Here is a 24,257-nt window from a genome sequence, read left to right as displayed (position 1 = left end):
GGGAAAATGAGCCTTCACTGGACCAATGGCCTCTTCTCCCATTGATTCCAGACAATGCTATCCTCTTCTACACAAATGCACCTGGAGCCATGGGTTTCTCCATAAGAACTGACTGATTAGTGTTTTAGTCCCTGGGAGCTGTGGAGGGTTTGGTTTGTTGATACCGTTGTTCTTTCCATGGGTTTGCAAACCTTTCCACTTCTTCAGTCCTTTCTCTAGCTTCTCCATTGGAGTCCCTGTGCTCAGTCTGATGGTTAGCTGCAAGCATCCTCATCTGTATCAGTATGGCTCTGATAGAGCCTCTGAAGAAGCATTTTCTTTATTCATTCTTCAGTTTTGGAATATATAGGTGGTTTCCTGTTTCTTGATATTATGAGTAAAGCTTCTATGAACATGATTGAGCAAGAGTCTTTGACAGGTGTTGGAACATAGGGTACAAGTCCAGGAGTTGTATATCTGGGACTTGAAATAGAACTACTCCCAATTTTCTGATAAACCACCAAAATGATTTCCAAAGTGGTTGTACAATTTTCCACTCCCACCAACAATGAAGAGTATTCTCCTTGTTAAAAATCCTCTCCAGCAATTGCTATCTCGAGGTTTTTTTTTTTTTTTTTTTTTTTTTTTTTTTTTTTTTTTTTTTTTTTTTTTATTTTAACCATTTTGATGGGTATAAAATGAAATAACAGAGATGTTTTGATATGAATTTTTCTGATGATTAAGGACTTTAAACATTTCTTCAATGCTCTTTGGCCATTTGAGATTCCTCTGCTGAGAATTCTGTTTAGTTCTGTACCTCATTTTTTTTAAACGACTTTATTTTGCAAAACAAAGATAAATGTACAGATTTTAAACATTTTTTGCTTAAAATTATACATTTTTGTCAGTACTGTTTTTTCAGACATTAAAATAAATTTTACATAAAACCATGTGAATATGTTTTTTAGTCAGTACTTGATTTTTTTCAAGGGCTTGACAGTATGCATTGAAAACCTACTAGTTGCAATAAGCGTAAAGTACATGCAAAACAAAACGCAACATGGAAATAGTCAAAGTCTTCTTGTTTTGTGAATATATGTATATTTTTTGTTTTCTTTATTTCTTGGACTTCATACAGTCTGTGAGTTGTTTCTGGGGGAGTGCAAGCCTCTGGGGTTAGCATCCCACTATCAGTGACTGCATATTATGTCTGTTCTTTTGTGACTGGGTTATCTCACTCAGGATGATCTTCTCTAGATGCAGCCATTTTCTTAAGAATTTGGTTGCTCTTCCGCCGCCATTTTAAATCTAGCTCCATACAATGCTCCACCGCCGCTTCTGCCGGGACCCGGACTGCGCGCCAGCACCCCCTTGCCGACGGCTCCGCCACCATGGAGGACATGAATGAGTACAGCAACATAGAGGAGTTCGCAGAAAGATCCAAGATCAACGCGAGCAAGAACCAGCAGGATGACGGTAAAATGTTTATTGGAGTCTTGAGCTGGGATACAAGCAAGAAAGATCTGACTGAATATTTGTCTCGATTTGGGGAAGTTGTAGACTGCACAATTAAAACAGATCCAGTCACTGGGAGATCAAGAGGATTTGGATTTGTGCTTTTCAAAGACGCTGCTAGTGTGGATAAGGTTTTGGAACTGAAAGAACACAAACTGGATGGCAAATTGATAGACCCCAAAAGGGCCAAAGCGTTAAAGGGGAAAGAACCCCCTAAAAAGGTTTTTGTGGGTGGACTGAGTCCAGATACTTCAGAAGAACAAATTAAAGAATATTTTGGAGCCTTTGGAGAGATAGAAAATATTGAGCTTCCCATGGATACAAAAACAAATGAAAGAAGAGGATTCTGTTTTATCACATACACAGATGAAGAGACAGTAAAGAAATTGTTAGAAAGCAGATACCATCAAATAGGTTCTGGGAAGTGCGAAATCAGAGTTGCACAACCCAAAGAGGTGTACAGGCAACAGCAGCAGCAACAGAAAGGTGGCAGAGGGGCTGCAGCTGGTGGAAGAGGTGGTGCTAGGGGACGCGGAAGAGGTCAGGGCCAAAACTGGAACCAAGGATTTAATAACTATTATGATCAAGGATATGGAAATTATAATAGTGCCTATGGTGGCGATCAGAACTATAGTGGCTATGGCGGCTATGACTATACTGGGTATAACTATGGGAACTATGGATATGGACAGGGATATGCAGACTACAGCGGTCAGCAGAGCACTTACGGCAAGGCATCCCGCTGGGGTGGCAATCACCGGAACAATTACCAGCCCTACTAAAGGAGGTCGCTGGGAGAGCAGGTGTAAAGAAACCATCTTTACAGGACGACATTGAAGATTGCTTGGTCTTCTGTTGACCTAAGATGATTATTTTGTAAAAGACTTTGTAGTGTACATGACACAATTGTGTCCAACTGTATATAGCTGCCAACTAGTTCCTTTGTTTTTACCTTGTCCTTTGCTACCTGTGTTATGACTCAATGTGGATTTATGTTTATACAAATTATTATTTGTGTGGTTTTATGTTAAACCTCAAATAAATGCTTCCTTATGTGATTGTTTTTCTGCGTCAGGTACTGCATAGTTCTGTGGAAATGTAATTTTATAAAGAAGCAATAATTAAGGCGCAGCTTATTTTGTAGCGGGGGTATTGGTCCACAGGAAGAAACTGGTCGTGTTATCCCCTTGTTTCTGGTTTCTGTATTATTCTGTACTTAGAGTCTAATGCTTCATTTCTCTGATTCATTCCAAACCTTTTGAATAATGTTTTCCCCCTGGGTATGTGGAAACTGACACTAGGCTGTGATTGGTGGACTTGCTCTCACTGTGGTGTGCTTTCAGATTATGGTTCTAAGAGAAGCACCTTGCTGGGCTAGGGCTGCACCTCACTGGCAAATGTTCTTTGCCTGAGCACAAATGATGCCCTTGTTTCTATCCCATCACCTTAGAAAGGAACCTGTTCGCTACCACAAAGCTTGTTAACTGGCTACCTTTGCTTTGTGCCTATCTGACAAACCAAGTGTCATTCACAGATGACTATTAAAGAGTGAGTTTGGTGGTTTGTTAGAGTAGAGGAGTGCAGGAGACAGATGCTGTCAAACTGTTTGTTAGCCAGGGGTTCCTCAGATCTATCTGGGATTGTCCACTAAGATTGGGTGCAGTAGGGCGAGGTTTAGGAAAGTTAACAGTAAGTCTGTCCCGCCATGGTGCACAAGCTAAATGGATTTAAACTGTTTGCTGTTCAGGAAGGGAGTTGTGGAAAGTCATGGTGTATCTTGTGGTGCATTGAAAACGTGAAGAATTTAAGAATAATACAAGTTTTAAGTTTTTCGGGAAATGTTGGGCTTAGAGGTCTCCATGGTTCCACAAAAGCTTCTGGGTTTGGGGTACATGTTTAAAGTACTTGGTCTTAGACCAGTATGAGCTTTTTATACTGATAACCTTTTTTAAATGCCTACGACTTCATTCTGTGATACTTGTGCTTGCTAGACTGTCAAGTTAGCATGCCTTGGCCTGGTTATCTTCTGACCAGGTACCAATGTTGGCTATTAAAAAGAACTGTTTGTTTCAGCTTACAGCCAGGAAATAGAAGGGAGGTCATTTCACATTCTGTTAGTAGGTGCAGTATCCAGAGAAAGAAGTACTTGTGAGTTCAAGCTTACAATTAGGTAACAAGTTGACATTGAGATTGTCATTTCCCCTCTGATGAAAAATGAATAAAATCTTTTTAAAATAAAATCTCAGTTAAATCTTTATGTATGACCTTTTTTTTTTTTTTTAAGATTTTTATTGTCTATTAGTACACTGTAGCTGTCTTCAGACACACCAGAAGAGGGCATCAGATCTCATTAAAGATGGTTGTGAGCCACCATATGGTTGCTAGGAATTGAGCTTGGGACCTAGAAGAGCAGTCAGTGTTCTTAACCACTGAGCCATCTCTCCAGCCCTATACATGAGTTTAAGAATTAAAGGGTGAGAATGTTCTTGGTGATTGAGGTGCCTTGAATTTTGGGAATTTCTTTAAATAACAGGAACAGACTGGTTTATTTTCACAATTATCTTGGCTACTTTGAGGCTCGTGTCGTTGGGCTACTAACATGAGTAACTTACTGATCACTGTTTTGTTTTTTTTTAAGCTGACAGGGAGTCTTTAATAAGAATACAGATACAGCAAATTTCAAGCCATAACCAGGACTTGTTTTCATCATGAACCAAATGGACATTAATTCAATTTAATAGGATACCTTTAAAAGGACTGGGTTGCTATTTCACATTCAAGACAATCTGGGGTTGGCAGTAACCCTTGGTTGGAGAGTGGAATCAGATTATTACCTGTTTATCTCCCTATCCTAGATCTATTGATAGGCTTCCAAGTTCAATTGAGTTCTGGTCTCAATAAGCAAAGGCTGGCAAGTTGGCTCGCCTGAACCTCTGAGGCCCTTCGGAAAATGTGAAGAGTTAACTTCACATCTGCTATGCAGCATGCATTCAAAAGAGCAATCAAGAAAGTAATCTTGACAACAACTTCCATTCCAAAACACAAGTGCACCGTGACCACTCAGAAGGTGGTAACACAAGATACCTGCGCATGTACGTGGATTCAGCAGTGTCAAGCAGTATTAACAAGGGTTATTATGAAAAATCCCTCTTTAACCTTAGCCTGCTGGCTGTTGTCACCTATGACCTTGGGACTGATGCAGCCTCTTGCCTTTGCAACCAGATGCATTCCTATAAAACTTGGGATCACCAGAAAAAAAAAAAAAAAAAGAATTTGGTTAAGTCATTGTTTTTGGTGGCTGAGTAGTATTCCATTGTGTAAATGTACCACAATTTTTGTATCCATTCGTCTTCTGATGGACATCTGGGTTCCTTCCAGCTTCTGGCTATTATAAATAGAGCCGCTATGAACATTGTGGTGCATATATCTTTGTTGTGTATTAAAGTGTCTCTGGGGTATATGCCCAGAAGTGGAATAGCTGGGTCTTCAGGTAGTACTATATCCAATTTTCTGAGGTATCGCCAGACAGATTTCCAGAGTGGTTGTATTAGCTTGCAACCCCACCAACAGTGGAGAAGTGTTCCTCTTTCTCCGCAGCCTCGCCAGCATCTGCTGTCATCTGAGTTTTGGATCTTGGCCAATCTGACTGGTGTGAGGTGGAATCTCAGGGTTGTTTTGATTTGCATTTCCCTGATGGCTAAGGATGTGGAGCACTTCCTCAGATGTTTCTCAGCCATTCGGTGTTCCTCAACTGAAAATGATTTGTTTAGCTCTGTACCCCATTTTTAATAGGGTTATTTGATTCTCTGGTGTCTAGCTTTTTGAGTTCTTTGTACACCTTGGATATTAGGCCTCTATCTGATGTGGTGTTGGTAAAGATCTTTTCCCATTCTGTTGGTTGCCGTTTTGTTTTCTTGACGATGTCCTTAGCCTTACAGAAACTTTGCAATCTCATTAAGTCCCATTTGTTAATCTTTGACCTTAGAGCTTGAGCCATTGGTGTACCTCATTTTTTAATTGGGTTATTTGTGTCGTTGTTGTTTAAGTTCTTGAGTTCTTTGTGAATTTTGAACAGTATCCTTCTGTCAGATGTAGGGCAGGTGAAGATTCTTTATCAATCTGTATGTTGTCATTTTGTACTGTTACCAGTGTCCTTTGCCTTATTGAAGTTTTGCAGTTTCATCAAGTCCTATTTATCAATTTTAATCTTAGCGCTTAGGTCATTGGTGTTCTGTTCTGGAAATTGTCATGTTTATCTTTAAACTTCTCTTTACAAAAATATGACTTTATTCATGTTATTTTATGTCTACTCAATTTTAATGAAAATTACTATATTGAAAACTATAGAATAAAAAATGTATATGTTAAAATTCAAATATGTTCTTGTCAATTAATTTAAAAGAGGTAGATTCTAGACTGTAAACATTGATCTTTTATTCACAGGCCAATTCACATTGTGATCTTTTTCAAGAGAAGTTAATAGCTTACACCAGTGTATACATTCATGGAGCACATACAAAATGTCATAATGATTATTGTTATGATTTGTAGTATGTAAAAATCAAAGAACAAGAATTATAAAATAAAACCTTTAAAGTTGCAGTGCATTTACAGATAATATTATGTAAGTAAAAAAATTTGAAACTTAATAAAGTAAAACTTATCTATCATAGCATACAAGTTCACTATGAAATAATCTCTATTATGTTAAGGAAATATCTACTCTCAAATAACACTATAAAATAAATCATTTTGGAGTAATAACAGATATCTATAAAGGAATAAGAAAATGGTTAATCATTAATCTGTGCATTAATGAAAAAAATTGAGATAATAACCCAAATTCAATGTATTTTTCTTTAATTTTAAATTATTTATTTGTATGGATTATTATGCAGTCAGATATGTTAACATATACCTATCAAAACAACTTATGAAATTAAGGTAAAAGATTAGATGTTCCAAGCCAGCCAGATCATTGTTTGTTATAGGGCTAACTAGTTATTATTTCATCATCAAAAGAGACATGGATCAAACATGTAAAGGGGCAAAATCATTTGCCACATTATTTTGCTAGTGAAAATGTAACCTAATTACAGATGTACACATGATACAGAAGCAAAAGTTTCTTAATCATCTTTTATACTGAATGAATTGGGTTGGTACTCCTCTAAGATACACAAGGATGTTAATTACATAAGAGATCAAAAGTGCCAAATTAGATTTTAAATCTTGTTTTTTTTTTTTTTTTTTTTTTTTTTTTTTTTTTTTTTTTTTTATGAGCACATCAGCTTTTTTCTATTTCAAGTAAAATTTTAGACTGATTACATGGGTAACTTTATTCCTGAGTAGGAATACTGTGTAAGTTGTAGTCAATTTTAGAAATTCCTAATGCTATGGCTTTCACTATTTATGTTAATGATTCTCTAGTATAACACTTAAGGGTAAAATAAAAAATGACAAAGAGTTTTGTAAATATGTCTGTGTTATGCAGGCCTTTCACAATTTAAAATAATTTAATACGAGAGAATTTTCTAAAAGAAAATGTGTGTATAAATGTTACAAATAGAAGAAAGGACACCTGCTACAACCTACCAATATCTATTTTATGCAAGAATGTAATAAAGGTACATCACACTATTCACCCATTGTTAAAGCCTATAAGATCATTAGTAAAGGCAAAATATTTGGAAATTCTCTTGTTTGTGTTCCTGTTCTTTAGAGCAATAAATGTGCACATAAACTTTAAGTTTCATTTTATCAGTAATTACTAATCAGAAAACAGGCTTATTAAGAGGAAAAAATCTTCTATAAATGAAAGGTACAGTAAATGTTGACTATAGCTTTAAATAATATTTCTCAAAGTATGTTTTTATTCATGAAAGAAACAAGAGCTTAAGCATCCCCTGCTGTCTTGTTGTTTGACATCCACTATAGCCCATCTGCCTATTGATTGGTAGGAAACTCCAAATGGGAATTTTCTCTCATTAATCATGTCATATCACAGGGATTAGGAAAAAAAATCCTTTTATGCTTCACAGCAGACGTCCACTGCCCAGTAAGACAAGTGAACAAATGTAATATGGATAGAATATCTTCACACTAATTAAAGGTCATCTGCTATAAAATTGTGCACAGAATTGTTTAAATTAGACAACAATCATTAGTTATATAATGAATCACATGAGAAATCTCCAGCTTTTCCATTTCCCATTATTTTCTTATTAATGGGACAATTAAAAATTCAAGTAAAAATATATAGTCCATATGTGCTTTTAAATGCCACATTATGGCATTGAACTTAAAGAATAAAATGTTGCACATTCAACACAATAAAAAATTGTATTGACCTTATGCTTTCCTTTTCTGTATTTTATGCCTTAAATTTCATTATTATTCATTATTCATTTAAGTAGATGAAAACCACTCTGAAGTTATAATAATATATTTGTATATTGATCAGCATATTTTGTATGAATTTTAAATTATCTATATAACTCATTCCAAATTCAACTCTTTGAAAAAGAGCTTTTCAAAAGGCAATTAATCATTTTAGCCACCAGAGGCCATAAGAAGTGTGAAAAGGGTTCATAGGTGATAGTTTCACAACTTTTCTTTTTCCAATATTCTAAATGTCCTATTCAATCAGAATTTTGCCACTAACAATGATCTTCCCTTCATACACAGGCAACATTTTCTACTTGGAATGGAAGAGAAATTACTATGTACAAATATTATAACTATAGTCTTCCTGATTAATAATTTCAGAGCATTAATGTATCAAAATGCTGTATAAGTTTTATTATTTGCATTATTAAGTTGTATATGTGTCAATCTGAAATTGTATGTGGAGAAAATAATAGCTGATGTTAAAAATTAATTAATGCTAATAAAGCACAAATAAGCTGACAAAAACTAGAATATTTGCAAAAATAATGTAAACATAATCTATTGCTTACAATTCCCCACATATTAGTGCCTAACCACACAAACACACAAACACACACACACATCACAAATACACAAACACAATCTGATAAGCTTAATTTTAAGATGAAAATCTATATGTATACCTCTTTCTTGTATTACCTTGTGCTCAAATATGTATAAGCAATATCACTCCAATAATTTAACTACAATATATTGAACAGGCCATGCAGGCCATGTTATATAATATTTAATGAGTTTATCTTGAATGAATAAAAATCATTATGAATCAGCCTGGACTAACCAGGTGAACCTATAAAAGACAGAAGGAACAGCAGATGTTTTCACTAGGCTTTGAAGAACAATGTCATATTTGAGAGAATGTCATATGGTAAGGCACAATAGGGTGTCCCTAAGTGCTAAGATCATTACTAAAGCCTTAATATAAATATTAACCAGGGTGTATTGGTTAAATAAAGTTGGCTCCAAGACCTTGGTAAAACTAGTTTCTTCTAAAAACTCAATAACTACTACTCAGACCAGATAAAGTGTACCTAAATATTTTATGCATAGATTTACAATTCACAAAAGATAATAATGTATTATCATAAGCATCTAAAACTGTAACAATTAGTTATATCACAATTTAAAATGAAAAACTATATATGTATATTCATGTGTATACTTCCATGTCATGAACTATCTTAACACTTAGGAGACTGATTCAGAAATGTCACTATGACTTCATGGGCAATCAGGAAAACAATACATTGAAAAAATAAAATGTCATATAAATAAGAGACTAAATGGAGCATCAGATGTTTGAAGTTTACATATCATCATCATCTATAGCTATCAGAGGATGGGGTAGTAACAGAAGTTGTTTGATGAATCAAGGTTTTCTTGTTATGTTTCTAAAAGACATACTTCATGTTTTATCTTGACAGGAGAATGATAACAGTCTCTGAAAGATAGATCAACTTCTGGTTTTCCATCTGTGATCTGTTAAATTTTCCATTTTGAGATTTCCAGGGAGGAGAGCCATACCAAGTGGGTTACTCTTATGTCATTATATTTAGGTAGGTAAAAGATAACTCAGAGAAACACTCTTCCCAGTATCACCATTTCCAAAATAATCTCAGTTCATTTCAATCATTCTTTTTTAGGAATTTGCTTCCTAATCCTCTTAAAAACATAGTTTCTTTTGATTTGCATTTCCCTGATGGCTAAGGATGTCCAGCACTTCCTCAGATGTTTCTCGGCCATTCGGTGTTCCTCAACTGAAAACGTATTGTTTAGCTCTGTACCCCATTTTTAATAGGGTTATTTGATTCTCTGGTGTCTAGCTTTTTGAGTTCCTTGTATACCTTGGATATTAGGCCTCTATCTGATGTGGTGTTGGTAAAGATCTTTTCCCATTCTGTTGGTTGCCGTTTTGTTTTCTTGACGATGTCCTTAGCCTTACAGAAACTTTGCAATCTCATTAAGTCCCATTTGTTAATCTTTGACCTTAGAGCTTGAGCCATTGGTGTTTTGTTCAGAAAATTTTATCCTGTGCCTATGTGTTCTAAGGTTTTCCCTAATTACTCAACTAATAGTTTCAGTGTATCTGGTTTAATGTGGAGATCTTTGATCCACTTACACTTGAGCTTTGTACAAGGAGATAAGAAAGGGTCTATTTTCATTCTTTTGCATGCTGAATGCCAGTTGGACCAGCACCATTTGTTGAATAGGCTGTCCTTTTTCCATTGAATGTTACTGCTCCTTTGTCAAAAATCAGGTGACCATATACATGAGGGCTCATTTCTGGATCTTCTATTTTATTCCATTGATCCACATGCCTATTTCTGTACCAGTACCATGCAGTTTTAAGCACAATTGCCTTGTAGTATAGCTTGAGGTCAGGGATAGTGATTCCCGCAGATGTTTTCTTGTTGTTGAGGATGGATTTTGCTACTCTAGGTCTTTTGTTGTTCCATATGAAATTGCACATTGATCTTTCCAATTCCTTGAAGAACTGGGTTGGAATTTTGATGGGGATTGCATTGAATCTGTAGATTGCTTTTGGTAGGATGGCCATTTTTAAGCCAGTCAGATTGGCCAAGATCCAAAACTCAAATGACAGCAGATGCTGGCGAGGCTGTGGAGAAAGAGGAACACTTCTCCACTGTTGGTGGGGTTGCAAGCTAATACAACCACCCTGGAAATCTGTCTGGCGATACCTCAGAAAATTGGATATAGTACTATCTGAAGACCCAGCTATTCCACTTCTGGGCATATACCCCAGAGACACTTTAATACACAACAAAGATATATGCACCACAATGTTCATAGCAGCTCTATTTATAATAGCCAGAAGCTGGAAAGAACCCAGATGTCCTTCAGAAGATGAATGGATACAAAAATTGTGGTACATTTACACAGTGGAATACTACTCAGCCACCAGAAACAATGAGTTAACCAAATTTTTAAGAAAATGGCTGCATCTAGAGAATATCATCCTGAGTGAGATAACCCAGTCACAAAAGAACAGACATAATATGCAGTCACTGATATTGGGATGCTAACCCAGAGGCTTGCACTCCCCCAGAAACAACTTACAGACTGTATGAAGTCCAAGAAATAAAGAAAACAAAACAAAAAAATATTTACAAAACAAGAAGTCTTTGACTATTTCCATGTTGCGTTTTGTTTTGCATATACTTTACGCTCATTGTAACTATTAGGTTTTCAATGCATACTGTCAGGCCCTTGAAAAAATCAAGTACTGACTAAAAAAATATATTCACATAGTTTTATGTAAAAATTATTTTAATATCTGACAAAACAGTACTGACAAAAATGTATAATTTTAAGCAAAAAAGTTTAAAATCTGTACATTTATCTTTGTTTTGTTAAATAAAGTCGTTTTAAAAATATAAATAAATAAATAAATAAATAAATAAATAAATAAATAAAAAACATAGTTTCTAATACCCTCTAAACTTTATTAACTTATCCAGTGGCTACACTGGAGTTAGAGAATGTTTACTTATTTAACTTATTTCATAATAAAACAAATGATGGCCTATAATCTTTCCTTTCATGGATTTTTGTCGTAAGTAAATATTTACTAATTAAATATACAATAAAACGAATGGAATCATTTCAAACTATTGGACTAATATTACTTATGAGCATAGTTGAAAAAATCTTCAATAAATTACAGGCAAAAATTTAACAACTTACTTGAAGTATCATTAACAATATTTAGCTGAAATTTATTTAAGAAATAAAACATGGTGTGATATATAATACAAATATATAATATATCACATAAACAGAATAAGGAATAAACTCATTAAATTTTGTATAGACAACACTTTAGTATAATGATGCTTATGTATTGAAAACCCTTTGTTAATATCCTAATGAAAAATAAAATTCTTAAAATATTTTATCTAAATTCTGGAACAAGAAAACTGTGTCCTTTCACACTGTTATGGTTTATCACAGTATTAATGGCCTTAGTCAGAAAATTGAGGAAGAGAAAGAGATGAAAGGAATAAAATATGAAGAAAAGACAACATATTCTGCTTTATTGATAAAATAATCCTATATAAAAGAAAAGGCTAGAATGGGGACTAATAAGAAAAAACTAGATAAAACTATTGGATTAACAAGTGAACATAAAATACACCGTTAAAATAGAACAGTGATTGCTAGACCAACTATGTCTTGAAGAAGTATAGACTGATGAAGGTGCTAGATATTGTCAGTTAGAAGAAATATTTGTTATGTCTTATAACACAGTAAAACAGCAATGATTCTCAAAATTCATCATGTATTTTATGACAAACTAAAAGTGTTTCAAGGCCTGAAAGTTAAAGAACTATAAAAGTAGCATATTTTTTTCAAAAAAGAAACATACTTTTTCAAAAAAGAAAAAGAAATACACACACATTTATTCTGATTTGGTCTGTATACATTTTATATGCTTATTATATATCACAATCTATACAAAGCATGCATAGTTATTAAATGGAAATTTTCAATTGTTAAATTAAAATGTTAAATTTTAAATTACAATTATCTCTATGCCAGAAAAATGGCTCAACACGTGAGAATGTTTGGTACAAATAACAAGCACCCACATGATAGGAGAGAGATAACTCCACCAAGTCATCCTCTGAAGTCCATATGTTTGCTGCATCCCTTCAAACTTGCACACCGTAAACAAATTAATAAATGTAAAAGCCAACAAAATCTATTAGCTAGAATATGAACATGCTCACTAGCCCACACCTTGATTCTAAGGTATTTTGAAAGAGACAGTAACTGATTAATGGATAATTAAAAATGTGGTAGATACACATTTTATTAAGAGGTAAGAAATATTGAAATCCTTAAATTTGCACCAAATTGATTGGATTTGAGAAATATGCTGAGTGTGACAACTTAAACTGATAGACAAACACCAAATATTCTCTTTAATGTGGATTTATTTGTTTATCCTGGAGTATGTGCACAAGTGTCTTAGTCAGGGTTTCTATTCCTGCATAGACACCACGACCAAGAAGCAAGTTGGAGAGGAAAGGGTTTATTCAGCTTACACTTCCACATTGATGTTCCTCACCAAAAGAAGTCAAGACTGGAACTCTCGCAGGTGAGAAAGCAGGAGCTGATGAAGGCCATAACGGTATGTTACACACTGGCTTTCTTCCTCTGGCTTGCTTAGCTTTCTTCCTTCCTTCCTTTCTTTCTTCCTTCCTTCCTGCCTGCCTTCCTTCCTTCCTTCCTTTCTTTTTTTCTTTCCTTCTTTCTTTCTTTTTTGTATTACCACAATATTTACTTTATTTTTTTTCCTATCGGGGCCATTTCTATTCAAACCACAATGCTTACATAAATCCAGTTTGTCAAAATACATTGAGTTTTATAAGTCATTTACTTTCTTCATTTTTTGTTAGATTTCATTCTATAGGTTTCTTTTTTATCATTATTATTTTTCTTACAACTTTATTTTTTAAAAAAATCAGAGATACATGCACAGATTTTTAAAAGCATTTTGGCATAAAGCTATATGAATATATTTTTTTCAGTACTTGATTTTTTAAAGGTTTGACAGTATGCATTGCTTTCTTATAGAACCCAGGTCTACCAGCACAAGAATGGTACCACTCACGATGGGCTGGGCCCTCCCTGCTTGATCACTAGTTGAGAAAATGCCTTACAGCTGGATCTCAAGGAGGCAGTTTTATACTGAGTCTCCTTTCTCTGTGATAACTCCAGCTTGTGTCTAGTTTGCACAAAACCAGCCAGAACAACAATTAAGAAAACTAGAAAAAGGACGTTGGAGGAGATTAAGAAAAGAAGATAGTAGAATAGAAGATACATGACACTAAAAGGGTTTGAAAAAGTCATGTGAACAAAAACGTTATTTTATAAACTTCCTAAAAAATATGTATTCACTGCAAAGAGAGAAATTTCTGAAGAGGTTGAGTACTCCACTCATATATAGGTATAAATATATATTTAGGGGTTGCTTAATACTATGTCTGTTTAGCAGAATAATATTAATTTCTCCTCTAAGGTCAATGACCTATCCAGTCATAAATTGTTGATCAAGTTAACGGTAGCAAAGAAGGCTTCCCTCTTGATAAACAGGCTTTAAATTCAGTGAAAAGGTGTATGGCAAGTCACATTAACATTTGGGCTATTGAACCAATGGACAAAAATCACTACGCTGGTGGTTATTGTAGATGGAGAGGCACCATCATTCCAGACTAAACTCTTTTTATATATGTATATGTTTTAGAAAGTGTTTCAGATAGTAGGTTTTCATATGGCTTTTTCAAAGTTTTTGGAAGAGGTTTGGAAAGATTGAAAGCTCCAGAGGTAGGAGAGGGCTGCATTTTGCTTGTCATGCTAAAAAAAAAAAAAACTTTTACAGTACAGTGTTGTTGAGTACATGGTCGCACAGAGGCTATGATCTCATACATAAGATCTTCAGTAGACTAAGCCAGTCAAATTTTAGCATGGATGAGAGAGGTCCTTAGAATGTCCAACCTCTAACTGTAAGTTTATTGACAAGTGGTGACTGCCAGAAATGGAAAGAGTATATCATTTTGCTTCAGGAATGGGACCCAAAATAGGTTTTTCATGATCTAGAGGATGGTCCTATATTCATAATGTCATCACTAAGTAGAATCTGTAGCTTTACATTTTGTATGATGCTAAGAGGGAAAAATAATAGTTGTGATATAGAAGGATTTTGAGGAGAGGAAGTGAAAGAAAGTTGACTAAAACACATTATATACATGTGTAAAAAATAATTTAATAGGAATTACCCTTCACAAGGAGGAAGTGCTCTTCCCATAAAACAGGTAGTCAAACAAAAGGCCCACAGATATAAAATATCTCCCTTTAAGTTGTTGGTCAAGGGACTCTGAAAAGGCCCACATATAATATAGACTATCTCTATTCCTATTGGGTACCCAACAGAATATGACAGAAGCATTATTTCTGAAGATACAATACACTTTGGTCAAGAGATACAGACAAATCAAGCTGATACTGACTTAGAATTATCTCCCATTCTAGCTATCTCCAGAAGGTATGATCCAGGTTATTGTGGAAGAAAAGTCATGAAATTTCTTTCCACATGTGAATCCTGCAAGATATGATATTGTTGTGCCTGGCAAGATAAGTTCAATAAGACAGTAATATCATGAATGTTAGAGGATAACTAGAAATTGTCTTGTTTTAAGGCCTGTTCTACAAGAAAAAGTCTATAGCTGGTACTATAAATACTGTAGATGAACAAAGGCTGAGGTGTTGTTCCATAAATGAAGTTACTATTATTTGCAAAATGTTTATACTCAAATAACCTCTAAATTAATATTTCTATACTCATATATTAGTGCAGCTCCAATTTTAGAAAATCTTCTGATCATAAATCAGTCACTTAGATTTTAGAACAACCAAAACTATAAAAATATATGTGAACCAGAAACATTACAAATATACAGGAGCTTAATTGAGCAAGGTTTCAGCTTATAGATACTCTGTTAATACAGGACTCTAATTTTGAGGAAAACATAGTAAATGGCATATACCATTAAATCATTGCTATTCCAGAATACACATAGGATTCACTTTATTTATTATTTGTAGTAACCCCAAACTGGAAACAACCTTAAGTGAATAATTTATAAAGAAAATTTGGTACATTTACATAATACAACACTAATTAGCTATTAAAAACAAAATCATTGTGTAATATGTAGGTAAATGGGTGAAACAAAAGTATTCTGAGTCAGGTAACCCAGAGTCAAATTGACATGAATATGTACTCTTATAAGTTGATACTAGGTATAAAGTACAAAATAAACATGCTACAATCCGGAGACACAAAAGAGCTAAGTAACAGGGAGGGTTTGAGGGGAGATGCTTGAATCTCATTAAGGAAGCCATATAAAATAGATATCAGAGGCAGACAGAGGAAGAGAACTAGGTTGGAACAGGTTTTGAGGTGAGGAATGTAACAGGAATGGGGATAAGCTGTGAGGAGGGGAAGTGGGAGAGGGATGGAAGAGAGAACAGAAATAATAGGGGTTTCATATCTAGGATGGACTGTAGAACTGGGAGGGGGCTCTTGATAGTCTATAGTGACACTAGCTGAGTCTCCTAGCAGGTGGAGATATGAAGACTGCAGTGGTGACCTCATGTATACAGTAGGGAAAGCGACTTCCAATGTGGGGAGGGTGAGGCCAACCCACTCACAAAACCTTCAATCCAAATTTGACAAGCCTACAAGATGGGACAAAAATGGAGCAGAAATTGAAGGAATGGCTAACCAATGATGGTCCCAATTTCATACACACTCCATGGGAAAGAACCAACCCCGGCACATTAATGATATTGTGCCATGCTTGCAGATAGAAACCCAGTGTAATTGTTTTCTGAGAGGCTTCATCCAAAAGCTGATGGAAACAGATGCAGAGACCCGCAGTCAAACGTTAGGCAGAGTTTCGGGAATTGGAGGAAAGATTGAAAAAGCCAAAGTGATAATGGATACTTCTAGAAGACACACAGAGTCATCATGCAGCCTCACAGAGACTAAACCACCAACCAAAGATCATGCACAGGCTCGACAGAGACCTCTTATTCATTTGTAGCAGATATGCAGCCAGGTCTTCATATGGGTCCCCTAACAATTCTGAATCTCTTGCCTGCCTGACTTTGGCTCCCCTTCCCCTAGCTGCTGCCTGGTTAGTCTTCAGTTGAAGAGGTTGCACTTAGTCCTGCTCTCACTTGATGTCCCAGGGCAGGTTGGTACCCTCAGACATGTTGGTGGTGGGGTTTCCTTTTCTCAGAAGAGAAGTGGAAGGGTAATGGGGAAGGGTTATGTGAGGGTAGAACTTGAAGGAAAGGAAGAGGGCAAGCTGAAACATGAATGTTAAATGAATGAATGAATGAATAAATAAATAAATAAATAAATAGATAAAGACAAATTACTATATTTTAATTAATCCAGTTAATAATTAATTTACTCTTTAATATCAATCACAAAACAGACCTCATAAATATCACTATGTAAAAAGTCTGGTAAGGTACTTAGAATAAAGTGTGTTGACTCTTTAGGCATCACATAGTAGTTTGAAAGATTATATAAATGGTACCAAATTTAATTATTAAAATATTATTTTGTATAAGAAATATAAAAATATTTGTTTCCCTTTTAACTGTCATATTTGTGATTAATAACTTTCTGACCAAAGTTCTGTTTTGTCTAAAACACTTTCATGCTAATGAGAAAAATGAAAGCAATTGAAAATTGTTCTGCTATGAGTGAACAGGTGAGGTAAGGCTTCCTTACAGTGATGATACCGTGGCAGATGAAAGGGACAAACATATTCTTGAAAGAAGGCCAGGTTCTTAATGGAATTTGACCATGTAAAACTTGTTAAAATCCCAATAGAACATCAAACGCCACATTATAATATACTTGAAGAAATGTCTAACATCCTACTCTCAGGACAGTATATTCTTCTAATCTTCCTAATCTGATTCACAGTGGGAATAAAAAGATGTTTAGGTTGAACCACTCCACACAGCACTCTAAATGTGAGGTGAAACCTGCATAACTCTAAGGATGAATTCTTTTTCTGTAACTGAAACACCCATCCAACTTATATATGAACAATAAGAAATGTTTTTTAAAGAATTGGTTAAAACATAATTTCACTATTAATTGATAAATGTTTGGAAGCAACATGTAAATGGTATGAATGAGTTCTGGGAGCATGACAGAAAGAATAAAACCGATCAATAAAATGTCTTACTTAATGAACATGGAAAGGGCAAGGATGTAGAATGTGTACTAAAGGTAGTAATGGAAAAGTTCTAGATAAATAATGGGCTAGGATTTCTATAATATATTATATTTTAAAGTCATATCAACTTCTCTAAGGCTGTTTTTGTCATCTATGCTCAACTTCAATCAGCCATCCTCAAATGTTCATTTTTTATCTTTATCAAATATGTTCCCATTTCTTAATAATGTGCTGCAGAGTTCAGACTCCATCTCTGAAAAACATGAATCTGTGTTTATTTAGTAGCCAAATATTTGTCTATTTTTAACTTATTCAGTTCTGTTTGTTTGTTTCCATGATTTTAAAGCAACGATCATCTTTTAGAAGGTCATTAGCACCTTAATATTTTGAATGTTATTTCCATCTAACTTGACAAACATGGAAATTTTTTCTGTACTTCTTTCCTAAAATTGAAACTGTTTCTGCTACATGCTAAGAATTTTTCTTATATACATTGGCTTAATAATGTGACACCTTGAGTGGGAAGTGAAATATGTATGAGGTAAAAACTCAACCAGTTATAATTGCTTTGAAAGTGTAGTCAAAGTCAAATAAGAGGCTTTATTATTCCCTAAAAATCATTTTACACTGCCTGTTCACCTCAGTCTATGTTGTTTATTTTTCTAGGCAAATATTCAAAGCTTGACCACAAAAATGCTGACACCCTTTTTTACAGTAGCTTGTGAATTTCTCTCAACAGACCAAAATGAACGTACAACCCTAATATGTAGTTTGGCATAATTCCAGCATACTACTTTCAAACAATATTTCTTTGAAAGAATGTTGAGAATCACAATACCAAACTACAAAATTTATGGAGAATATGTTTTTAATAGTTCTAGTCACTTAGATAAATTGATGAAATTCATCACAAAAGGCAAAAAAAAGTAATATGTAATCTAAAATATCTCACACCTAATGTGGTGGCACAAGCCTGTGAATTTGAACTTGTCGCTGCAAAATGTCCACAAGTTTGATGCCAGTCTGGGATCACAGCAAGGTGAGATTACAGTATAGGCATCTTATAATACAGAATGAGGCCCTGTCTCAAAAGAAAGAATGGAATAAAAATATATCTCAGAGGAGGGAAGAATGAGGACGTTGATTCTGTCTCTTCTATTCATGGGCTACACGTGAAGAAAATTTATTACTGTTTATTCCTCTTTTTCCCCCCTATTTCAAATTTATTGGATATTCTCTCTATTTATATTTCAAATGTTATACCCTACCCCCCCATTTACCTCATCCTCCACCTCAACTTGCTTCCATGAAGGTGTTCCCTCTCTCAATCATGATCTCCACCTCATTACCTTGGCTAGTGATGATGTTTTTCTTTCCATGAGGGTGCAAACCTTTCTGTTCTTTCAGTCCTTTCTCTAGCTCTTTCATTGGGGTACCCACATTCAGTCTGATGTTTATCTTTTCAAGCATCCTCATCTGTACCTGTATGACTCTCCGAGAGCCTCTGAGGAGACATCCATGTCTGGTTTCTACCAGTAACACGTCTTGGCATCAGCAATAGTGCTTGGGTTTGGTGGCTGCATATGCAATGGTTCTGCAGTTGAGGTAGTCTGTGCAGATCTTTTCTTCAATCCCTGCTCTTCTATTTGACCTTGATATCTGCGGTTGACAACATGGGCCAGAGTGAGGACAAAATATCTTGCCACACATGTTGAGGCAAGGACGAAAAACAATACCCTGTCCCAGAAGAGGGTCCAAGGCCGCCCTTTCTGAGAACTTGAGGCTTGTCCCCAGTTCACCCTGGCTTCACTTAAATCAACCAATCACCTCCCTGTAACTATGCTTTTGCTTCTGTACCTTGCTTCTGCCCCTCAAGCTCTATAAAAAGGGGACTGCCCCTTTGTGCGGTGCGCAAGTCCTCCGAGAGACTTTGCTGCCCCAGGTACCTGTGTATCTGAAATAAACCTCTTGCTGTTTGCATCCGAACTGCGTGGTCTCGCTGCTCCTTGGGAGGGGTCTCCTCAGGCGGAAGATACCCTCCGGGGGTCTTTCAAGAACAAATCTCTATCCCTGACAATGGGGACTGATAATTGCTGGCTGCTAGGAGAGCCCCTATTAAGTTATCCATGCTCCAGTTCATGCATCTAACAATATCTAGGGACCCAAAAATTGGCCTTAAATGATGTTTAAAAAAGAAAACATGGGTATATAGGGAAGAGAGTTAGATCTGGTAAGAGTTACGAACATGTATTTGGTTAACATGTTATACAAAACTCTAAAAATTTAAAAAAAGAAAGAAAAGATAAAATAGAGCATTAATTTCTTCTTTGACAAGATACAGTAGAAGAAGGCAAAGGCCCTCATATTGAGACTGGCTGAGGTAATACAATGGAGAAAGAGTCCCAAAAGCAGACAAGAGTCAAAGATATACCTGTTCCCACTGGTAAGAGTCTTAAAAAAGCACCAAGCCATAACAAACATGCAAAGAACCTGGTACAGTCCCAAGTAGGCCCTCCTTTGCCTCTACAGTCTCTAGGATCCCCTTTGAGGCCTGCTTTGTTTAATCAGTGGCTCATGTTCTCCTTTTGTCTTCTGTCACCTTTAACTTCTACAATTTCACCTTTTCATTATCTCTTCCATGGTACTTCCAATAGAGGACTACAGTTTAGACTCTCCCTGCATAATGTCTAGCTGTGGGTCTCTGCACCAGCTCCCATACACTTATGACAACTGGAAAAGGCATCACTCCATGAAAATAGCAGAATATAATTAGACATCATTCACTGTTCATTGATTCATTCATTCATTGTGCCAGTCATGTTTGGTTTTACCCTAGGTCTCACTGAGCTATTCTATCACAGGTCTTAGAAACATTGGCAGTTTATGACATGGGTTTCAAGTTAAACCCAACAGTAGTTAACCATCACTGCAAGATGTGTACCACCATTGCTCCAGCATCTCTTGCAGGCAGGACCAATTGTAATTTGAGGGATTTATGGCTGAGTTGGTATCCAGGTTTCTCTTTTGGTAGACCATAAAGTATCTTCCTATACCAAAGAGAAAAGAAAGAAGAGATAAAATCTCTATACAGGAACCAGCTCAACCTCTCTATATTCAGTGAGCTCTGTGATGTTGTTCTTAGAAATGGGATATCACTGTCATTTATTCAGAGAGCAATTTTCTGTCCTATCCATCACCCTGGCACCCTACCAGACCACTTCAGCCAACAGCTTGACAGAATGCAACTAGACCTACTACTGAAAGACTTGTCTAGATATAAATGATGGCCATTTTATACTCCATATCCTCCACTAGTGGGCATCCCCAGTAGAGTCAGGCCCAAGGATTCTAGGAATTTCTTATGGCACAAAGTTTCTATCCACCCAAATGCCCCTAAATTCTAGCCATCACTTCAAGCACACACTCTCCTGCTATCCTTCCTCAGATATTTTGTACCTCTTCCCTCTCTGCCCACCCCAAGTCCACCAGCAAAATCAATTCTATTTCCTCTACTAGGGAGAGCCTTATGTGCCCTTCAGAGCCCTCCCATTCTCTTGAACTAACTACTTTGGGTCTGTGGATTTTAGCTTGATTATTATTTATTTATTGGATAAATTCCACTTATTAGTAAATGCACGCTATATGTGTCTTATTTGTTCTGGGTTACCTCATTCAGATTGATTTTTATCTAGTTCCATCCATTTATCTGCACATTTCATGATATCATTTTTAAAGCTGAGTAATACTTCATTCTGTAATATGTCATATTTTCGTTATCTATTCTTTGGTTGAAGAATGTCTAGTTTATTTGTTTCATTTATTTATATATATTTCCCAACTTGGATACATTATTTTTTTTGTAAATTTTGAAACATTTAAATAATAAATGCAAGAAGCTGGAGAGATGGCTCACTGAATGCTCTTCCAGAGGTCTTAAGTTCAGTTCTCAGCAACCACAGGGTGGTTCACAACAATCTGTAATAGGATCAGATGCCCTCTTCTGATATGTCTGAAGATAGCAACACTATACTCATATACATAAAATAAATGAATCTTAAAAAAACAATAAATACAAATGTGTCTTACATTTGAAGGCAATACTGTCATTATTTCTATTCTTAAATTTTATTGTACTTCTATTTGTATGTTTATATGTGTGTGGGGATGTGCTTGCATGTACATTCCATGGTAATATGTAGAAGTTAGAGGACATTTCTTATTGAATAATCCATATATTTACATTTAAATGTTATCTCTTTTTCCCCTACCCTTTCCCCTTTCTCCTGGTTAGATGAAGATGCCCTCATTCCCTCCTACATTAACACCCTGGAATTCCTCTATACTGAGGAAATAAGCCTTCACTGTACCAAAGGCAACTCCTCCTATTGATACCAGTCAATGTCATCCTCATGCTTCATATGCAGCTGGAGCCATGGGTCACTCCTTGTGTGCTCACTGGTTGGTGATTTAGTCCTTGGGAGCTTTGGGAAGGGGGGCAGAAGTCTGGTTGATTGACATTGTTGTTCTTTCTATGAGGTTACAAACCACTTCACCTACTTCAGTCCTTTTTCTAACACTTCCACTGTAGTCCCCATGCTATGGTTCAATATATGGAGGAAATCAATGTAATCCATTATATAAACATACTCTAAGGAAAAAAAATACACATGATCATCATTAGATGAGAAAGCATTTGAAAATATTCATCAACCCTTCCTGATAAAAGTCTTGGAAAGATTAAGAATTCAAAGTCCATACCTAAACAGAGTAAAAGATACAGCAAACCAGTATCCAATATCAAACTAAATGAAGAGAAACCAGAGGACAACTTTTCAGATTTGACTTTCTTAAAATCAAAGAACTCAGAAGATGGAAAGATTTCCCACGCTCATGAGAAGTAAGATTAACATAATGAAAATGGCAATCTTAACAAAAGCAATCTACAGATTCAATGAAATCCACTTCAAAATTCTAATGCAGTTTTTTGTAGACCTTGAAAGAGAAATTTTCAACTTCATATGGAATAGCAAAAAAATAAATAAATAAAAATAAAAAATCCAGGTTAGCAAAAACAATACTGAAAAACAACAACAACAACAAAATCCCTTACTGAAAGGCTTTACTACAGTGCAATAGTGATATAAACTGCATGGTATTGGTACATAAATATGCAGTTTGATCAATGGAATCAAAGCAAAGTTGAAGAAATAAACTGACACATTGATAGATACTTGATTTTTGAAAAAGAAGCCACAACATACAATGGGGGAAAAAAGCCTTTTCAACAAATGGTGCTGGTATAACTGAATGTCTTCATGTAGAAGAATACAAATAGATCCACACTTATCATTGTTCAAAACATTCAAGTCCAAGTGGATAAAGGTCCTCAACACAAAACAGACACACTAAATCTCATAGAAGAGAAAGTAGGACATATGCTTGAATATATTGGTTCAGAAGACAACTTCCATTTGAAAAAAGTCTTTGTGTGGGATATTTCATGTATAAACATTTCAAATGTTATTCTGTCCTCCCTTTCCTTTCCCCCTACCCTTGATTCCATAATGATATTCCCACTCCCAAACACCCACTGACACCTCATCACTCATACATTCCCCTACACTGGGGAAATGATCCTTCACAGAACCAAAGGATTCTCCTCTTATTGATGCCAGAAAATGCCATCCTCTGCTACATACGCTAGAAAGAATGTGGAGCAAGGGGACCACTTCTCCATTGATTGTTGGAGTGTAAAATTGTACAACCACTTGGAAATTAATTTGGCAATGCCTCAGAAAACTGGCAATAGTACTCCCATAATACACAGCTATACCAATCCTGGGCATATACCCACATGACAGTCCAACATTCCATAAAGACACTTGGTCCACAATGTTTGTATCAGCTTTATTAGTAATATAGCCAGAAACTGGCAACAACTTAGGTGACCCTCAGCTGAAGAATGGATCAAGAAAATGTGGAGCTTCTACACAGTAGAATACTATTCAACTATTAAAGTAAAAGACAAAATGATTTTGCAGGCAAAAGGATGGAACTTGAGAATATCTTCCTAAGAGAGGTTACCCAGTTCCAAAAGAATATGCATGGTATGTACTTACTGGTAAGTGGATAAGTAACCATAAAATACAGGATAGCCATGCTAAACACCATAGACCCAAAGAATCAATACAAGAAAGAAAGGCACAAGGGAGGATGCTTGAATCTCATTTAGAAGGAGAGATAAGATAGTAATAAGAGGCAGATGGGGAGAGGAAATAGAGAATAGAACTGAGGGTTTCAGGATCATGTGTGGGAAGGGCCAGATGGTCATAAGAATGAAGGGAACTCTACAACTGACAAGGATGGGGAGGAAGAGGCAGTTTCTGGATGCAACACAGATCTGGGATAAGGGGAGCACCCAAGAAAAATGGGTATGACCCTAGTTATGATTCAAAGCCTGGGGAAATGGACATGAAATGACCACCTCCAGTAGCTATGCAGCAAACCCAATAGAGTTATAAG

At 35.7% G+C, this 24,257-nt stretch overlaps 1 protein-coding gene across 1 annotated transcript; it reads left to right on the top strand.

Moving 5' to 3' along the window:
* The first annotated feature begins 1,302 nt into the window (after positions 1–1,302).
* On the top strand, positions 1,303–2,557 carry LOC308414463 (heterogeneous nuclear ribonucleoprotein D-like). The gene has a single exon (XM_080909686.1). The coding sequence runs from the start codon at positions 1,371–1,373 to the stop codon at positions 2,274–2,276; it is 906 nt and encodes a 301-aa protein (XP_080765812.1). The 5' UTR covers positions 1,303–1,370; the 3' UTR covers positions 2,277–2,557.
* Positions 2,558–24,257: the final 21,700 nt, after the last annotated feature.

The sequence above is a fragment of the Micromys minutus genome (genome assembly GCF_963924665.1).
Source record: "Micromys minutus genome assembly, chromosome: X".
NCBI classification, from domain to species: Eukaryota; Metazoa; Chordata; class Mammalia; order Rodentia; family Muridae; genus Micromys; species Micromys minutus.
The sequence above is the reverse complement of the archived record's forward strand: the minus strand, read 5'-3'. Positions and strand labels throughout refer to the sequence as shown.